The sequence below is a fragment of the Scyliorhinus canicula genome, chromosome 16, assembly GCF_902713615.1.
Source record: "Scyliorhinus canicula chromosome 16, sScyCan1.1, whole genome shotgun sequence".
Taxonomy (NCBI): domain Eukaryota; kingdom Metazoa; phylum Chordata; class Chondrichthyes; order Carcharhiniformes; family Scyliorhinidae; genus Scyliorhinus; species Scyliorhinus canicula.
The window spans coordinates 134,528,990-134,535,023 of NC_052161.1; the positions used below are offsets into that span (position 1 = coordinate 134,528,990).

Consider the following 6,034-nt stretch of genomic DNA (forward strand, 5'->3'; position numbering starts at 1 on the left):
TTGGGGGGGTGGGGTGGAGCAGTAGGGCTGGATAGAGTGCTAGCGATAGGTGGATATTGACAAAGATGTTGTGGGGAAAAAGACAAAGGGTATGTAAATGGTGGTAATAATGACTCAGAAGGGTGCTGATAGTGGCACATTAAGAGGTCAGAATGTGTTAATGGCAGGACAGAGGTAAGCAGTGTATCAAAGGACAAATTGGAAATGGGAACAGGTGGCCCAAGTGGGGTGGGATGGGGGTGGGGAGACAATGGTGAGGGGAAAATGGGTCGATGAAAGAAATGAAACTAAATTGATGGATATAAAAATGGGGTGAAGGCGGAGGAGAGTTCATAGCCTGAAGTTGTTGAACTCAATGTGTAGTCCGGAAGGCTGTAACGTGCCTAATCGGAAGATGAGATGTTGTTCCTCCAGTTTGCGCTGGGCTTCACTGGAACATTGCAGCAGGCCAAGGACGGACATGTGGACGTGAGAGCCGGGCAGGGACTGAAATGGCAGCGACAGGAAGGCCTGGGTCCTGCTTGTGGACAGACCAAAGGTGCTCTGACTGAGGGGAGATCTGTTACCCATGTAGACGGTCATGACAGATTTAGATACGGTCGAGAAAGCGAAGCTATTCCCATTAGCTGATGCTGCAAACTTTCACGTGGGGGAGGAAGGATTTTACACATCGAGTGGTATCTGCAACCAGATGTCCACAAATCTGGTGTGTGCGGAGATGACGATTTTAGTAGGAAATTGGATGGGTGCTGGGGGTGGGGGAATAAACGTGCAGGGATATAATGTGGTGTGGGGGCGGGAATGGGACTTACTGGGGTGGCACAGTGGTTAGCACTGTTGCCTCACAGGGACCCGGGTTCAATTCTGGCCTCGGGTGACTGTGCGGAGTCTGCACGTTCTCCCTGCGTGGGTTTCCTCCGGGTTCCTCCCACAGTCCAAAGATGTGCTGGTTAGGTGGGTTGGCCGTACTAAAATTGCCCCGTGTGTCCAAAAGGGGTTACTGGGATAAACTGCGCTTTCAGAGGGTCGGCCTCATCCTGCACTGCAGGGATCCTATGATGGCTGGACGGTGGGGGCCAGAATGGACTTGACGGGCCGAAGGGAGTTCCTTCTGATCCCCCCCCCCGACTTGGGAGCATTACTGCTGCTGGTTTGTTTGTTGCAGCCTTTCGCCCGGGCTGCCTGCCTGCTGCCTGTGAGCTCAGGCCGGCTCCTTGCTGGCCTTATCGCCCTGTTGCTGTCTGATCGCCTGGCTGTTTGTTGTTGTCTGATCCAGGCTGCTCTTCCTGTCTGTGTCTGGGGGCCGCCCTGGCAGCACACACACACACACACACACGCGCATTGCGGCCGCTTGCCGAGCAGCCAGGGTTCGCCCTGTTCTCACGACCTCTCGGCTCTCTCGTGTCATGTGGGGACTATTCAGCTCTTGCCAAGAGTACAAACTTGAAAACGCACTTTGGCCGCGAGAGAAAAACCCTGCCAACTCCCCCCCTCCCTCCCAGCCCTGTCTCTCCTGGAATATATATGTTTCCCCCCACAAAAAAAAACAATCTCCAGTGGAGAGTGCGCCACTGCTGGCGAAATAAACTTCATAAATAAACTTTTGTTTTGATACTTCAGTCAGAGAAATCTCGGAGTAAGTCCAATAGACGTAGTCTGCACCCACATGTGATATAAAATCTTCATTTCCCTGCAAATTCCTGAGAAAATGCCATTTAATCTTAAATCATTTTTTTTGAATCAGAATGTTCCATGAGTTCGGAAATCGAAGTAAACTTGTTTGCAAATTATATTTTAAGGATCACTCCCGGATTCAAACTTTATTTCCCTCACATGGGTCGCATACATATTTGAAATTTACATTTACTGCCCGGATTCAGTTGTCAGAATGTATTGTGCTTTTTATTTTAAAGGAGAGGATGTGCTTTGGAAAGGTTGGGAGTGGGTTGAATGGTTTTTTTGGGTGGTGTTCTGTAACAGGAGCAGCCTGGTGTAATTGAATACATCTTGGGGAGGATCGGCACACGGTGCTCCTCACGCCGCTGCTGTCCCGGGGCAATCTCAGCACTGGTCTCTGGGCACCCAGCGCCCACTCGCTTACTGCGTGTGAGACTGTGTGCTTGATGTGAGGTAATGTGCTGGGGAAGGCAGATTAGCTTTTAAACAGCGACCACAGGCAGAAAAAAACATGTGATTGTTCTTCTCTCTCATTTTCACAGTAACTTCATTGAAGCCTACTCGTGACAATAAGCGATTTTCATTTTAATTTCATTTCATTTAATGGCTTTGTAGACATGTGTCATATTAAAATGGAACCACTGTCAAGACGGCTTTTCCCAACCCCCTCGTCTTTATCAATTTGGAATAGATCCGCGGCATCTCTAATCTATTCCCATCTATCAGATGGGAGTTTTGGACATTTTAATTGATCAACTTCCAAGATTCCTACGGTGTCATATTCATAAAGGTTAATCATTTTCGTTGATAACCTAGTGACGATGCGCAGTGGTTGGCACTGCTGCTTCACAGCTCCTGGTTAAATTCTGACCTTGGGTGACTCTGTGGACTTTTTCCCCTTGTCTGTGTGGGTTTCCTGAGTTAGGTGTCCAAAGATGTGCTGGTGAAGTGGGGTTACGGGAATAAGGGGGAGCTAGGTAGGGTGCTCTTTCAGAGGTTCGGTGCAGACTCGATGGGCTGAATGGCCTCCCTCTGCACTCTCGGAATTCTATGACTGGGATTCCCAGCATGCCTTCCTTTTAGATGTGAATGAACTCATAATAGATGGCGGGGTGTAATTTGATCAATGTAGTCAATTTAAATACCTTTGCACCATTTGTAATGACTATTTCATAGAATTTCGAAATGTATGTTTATTTGATGAGATTGAAGCACCTCGGAGTGCAACATGATGCATGTAGAAAACCTGATTATTGCAATGTGTGATGGCCACTTTGTAACGTTTTCAGATATTTTACGAATAAATCATATTTTTGCAACAAAAAAGATATCCCCCCCATTTGCGTGTTCTATGGACTAGTCGCCTTCCACTTCAGTGTAGCATTCTGCTGGGAGTTATTAACCCCGTCACTTGAATGGAACTCACCGCAGCGTGGAAGCCCGCTGCATACTCGATGAGACCAGACCCCCTTTGAAACTGGCCTTTAATTACTTTTATTCAGTTTGGGGGGGGGGGGGGGGGGTAGGAGGAGAAAGATAAATTCCCCGCCTTTTAGTCGGCTATCTATTCTCTGGAACAGTGTTCAGACGTTTCCCGCCTTTTGCGATTTTCTGCATTCACACACACCGCGTTGGTGCAGGAAACAACCCCTTTTGTGAAAAAGTGCGTGCCAGATGGCGCCGATTATCCTCAAAATTTATTGTAAATTCCACCCCCCCCCCCCCCCCGCCCTTCAACAAAAGTTTGCATATTCCTTCCTCAAGGCACCCAGAAGCACAGACTTGATGTCTGGATTGTAACGTGTCAAAAGCATATGGAGCTGAAACCTTGAAAAGGGGAAACTTTTTATGAATGAACTGAGTTGTTTTAAATGTGCACTGCTTGGGCGGGAAGTTTAAACCTTCTACCTCTCCCTTCAAACAAGGTGGAAATTAAGCAACCGATTGGGATTAACCTTTTTCCATAAACAGGATTAGAAAGGGCTACAGTAGATGCTTATATAGGAAAATGGTTTTATTTTCTGTAAAAAGTCAAAAACAAGTTTACAAAAAGACTTTGGTATATGGCACCTATATTAAAACAGGTTTCAAAATCTTATTACAAGAACTCTCCCGACAGTAAAATATTTCAGAAAGTCACGTGGAAATCAAAAGTATGCTCTATTTACACCTCGAAATAAATAAGTCTCTTATAATGATAAGTACAAATGTCCCGAACAATGGAACAGGTTTTATTGCTCAGTTCTTTTTTTAAAAAAGTCCTTTTTGGGTGGGGGGGTTCACCAGGGTCTCCAGACAGATTCCGAGGTGTCCGGTCCTGTGCTCACTCCCAGCGGGCTGTGAATCTGAGAAACTCCGGGGATGTTGGGCCCGAAGGCGACCGAGGTCATTCCCTGGACGGGCGAGGGGGCCAGCTTGGAGTTGGGAGGCCCGGCGGCGGAGCTGACAGCCACCGGCAGGTTGGCGTTGGCGTAGAGGGGGATGGTGGCCAGCTGGCCGCCCGAGGAGGCGGCAAAGGACGGGTTGGGGATGAGGAAGGCGAAGTGTCCGTCCGTGGCCGGCACCAGCTGGAAACCCCCGTACACCTTGGGGGAGACCGCCTCGGCCGGGCTGAGTTTGCAGGGCAGGCCGACCCCGCCGCTGGCCGGCAGCTGGACGTGCAGAGGCTGGCTAAGGTGAGCCCCTGGCACCGCGGCAGGGTTGGCCGGAGCCTGCGAGTAATTCATGGCCACCATGTGGCCCAGGCAGCTGGACAAGTGGCTCAGGAGGCGGGTGCGGACATCAGTGTTAACCCCGTCGCAGCTGGAGAGGAAACGGGTCACTTCATTCATACACTCGTTAAATCCGGCTCGGTATTTGCCCAGCACCGTCGGATCTGCCGTCAAAGCTGCTGTGTGAGGAAGAAAAAAACCCAAAATCAGATCAACCACAAAATAACATTTAAGTCATGTAATTTCACAAGGGGGGGGGGGGGGGGAAAGAGTTATTTCACTCAGCTGGTATATTTGCTACACTCACCGGTCATCTGTACACGTTGTAGGTTTCGAAGGTGTTTCACTGTCATTTCAAGGATGTCCGCTTTCTCCAGTTTGGAATGTCTGGAACTCTGAAATACAAGTTTTGAAACATCAACACCTGCCCTTTACCCATTTCCTGAAAACACAAGATAGAAAACTGATGGGGTGGGTGGGTGGGCACCCCACCCCTCCAACAGCCACAGCTCTCCCCCCCCCAAAAAAACTCCTTGCTGACAACTTACATCTTTCTTCAGTGCATCCAGGATCAAAGTCTTCAGCTGACTCAAACTCTCGTTGATTCTCGCCCTGCGTCTTTTTTCCATGATGGGCTTGGAAGACTGTTTAAATAACAAACAGAAATGCCACAATTAAAAACGTTTATACGCAATTCTGTAGTTACTCTTGTTGCGACTCCCCACCCCCAAAAAAAAGTCCATTCAAAATTCCTACAAATTTCTTTCTCCCCCCCCCAGCAAAAAAAAAACGCGGTTTTTAAAGAGGATGTGTTTACCTTACGGTTCTCACTGGCGCTTTTGGGTTTATCCGGAGTTTGCGGAGAGTTTGCGGAAGATCCCACCGTGGGGGAGATGGAAGATTTCTCCATGGTGTCAGCTGGCATATTGAATGTCACTTTTTTTTTAAAAGGGGGAGGGAACAAGGTAGAGGAGAGTTTGCAACAGTTTGGTATCCTGGGGAAGGGGAAACAAGGCGAGCAGAATTTGCAAGTTTGGTATCCTGGGGAAACAGTGAGTTGCACCAAAGCCGGGGTGAGGAGGCTGGTGAAGGCGGTGTGGAGATGCCCAGCAGGTTGGTACAGGCTGTGTGGAGATGCCCAGCAAGTTGGTACAGGCTGTGTGGAGATGCCCAGCAGGTTGGTACAGGCTGTGTGGAGATGCCCAGCAGGTTGGTACAGTTGGTGTATCGATTTCCCCTCCTCTTTCGTGGCGCTCTGGGTGCCGGCCGGCCCAATGTAGCAGAGTGTGTTTCCCGGGTCAATGTAGCGAAGTATGTTCCCAGGTCAATGTAGCTGAGTAAGCTCCCGAGCCAATGTAACAACCTGCTGTATTTATAAGCCGGCGGCCAATGGCAGCTCGTGTGAAACCTTTGCAACATTCTTTCCCACACTCGGCCGAGCCAATGGGCAGCGCGGGGTGGGGGAGGGGAGGCCGGCCCGGGCACCCATTGGCCGCGGCCCCGCCTCCCCCACCCCCGCGCCAGCTGTCAGTCACGAGCCGGCCCGGGCCCGGGCACGCGAGGCCGGGGGGAGGGGCTCTGCCACGCTCCGCCCACCCCGCTCGGCGGCCAATAGCGGCGCGCACGGCAGCCCGAGCTGTCAATCA

At 50.1% G+C, this 6,034-nt stretch overlaps 1 protein-coding gene across 2 annotated transcripts; it reads right to left on the bottom strand.

Annotated features, from left to right (window-relative positions):
• Positions 1-3,670: 3,670 nt before the first annotated feature.
• On the bottom strand, positions 3,671-5,755 carry her9 (hairy-related 9). Of its 2 annotated transcripts, none has more exons than XM_038773343.1 (4): positions 5,206-5,755; positions 4,937-5,032; positions 4,696-4,783; positions 3,671-4,564 (listed from the first exon to the last, which is right to left on the bottom strand). In XM_038773343.1, exons 1-4 carry the CDS (start codon positions 5,311-5,313, stop codon positions 3,957-3,959), a joined length of 900 nt encoding a protein of 299 aa, XP_038629271.1. In that variant the 5' UTR covers positions 5,314-5,755; the 3' UTR covers positions 3,671-3,956. The 2 variants fall into 2 exon arrangements, with proteins under 2 accessions (XP_038629271.1, XP_038629270.1); XM_038773342.1 differs by having other exon boundaries at positions 3,671-4,567; positions 5,206-5,750.
• Between the last annotated feature and the right edge of the window lie 279 nt (positions 5,756-6,034).

Coding starts and splice junctions, on each gene's coding strand:
- her9 (XM_038773342.1), bottom strand. CDS start 5,313: ATGCCAGCTGACACCATGGAGAAATCTTCCATCTCCCCCACGGTGGGA. Junction 5,033..5,205: donor GCGCCAGTGAGAACCGTAAG/GTAAACACATCC, acceptor TTATTTAAACAG/TCTTCCAAGCCCATCATGGA. Junction 4,568..4,695: donor ACAACGTGTACAGATGACCG/GTGAGTGTAGCA, acceptor TTCCTCACACAG/CAGCTTTGACGGCAGATCCG.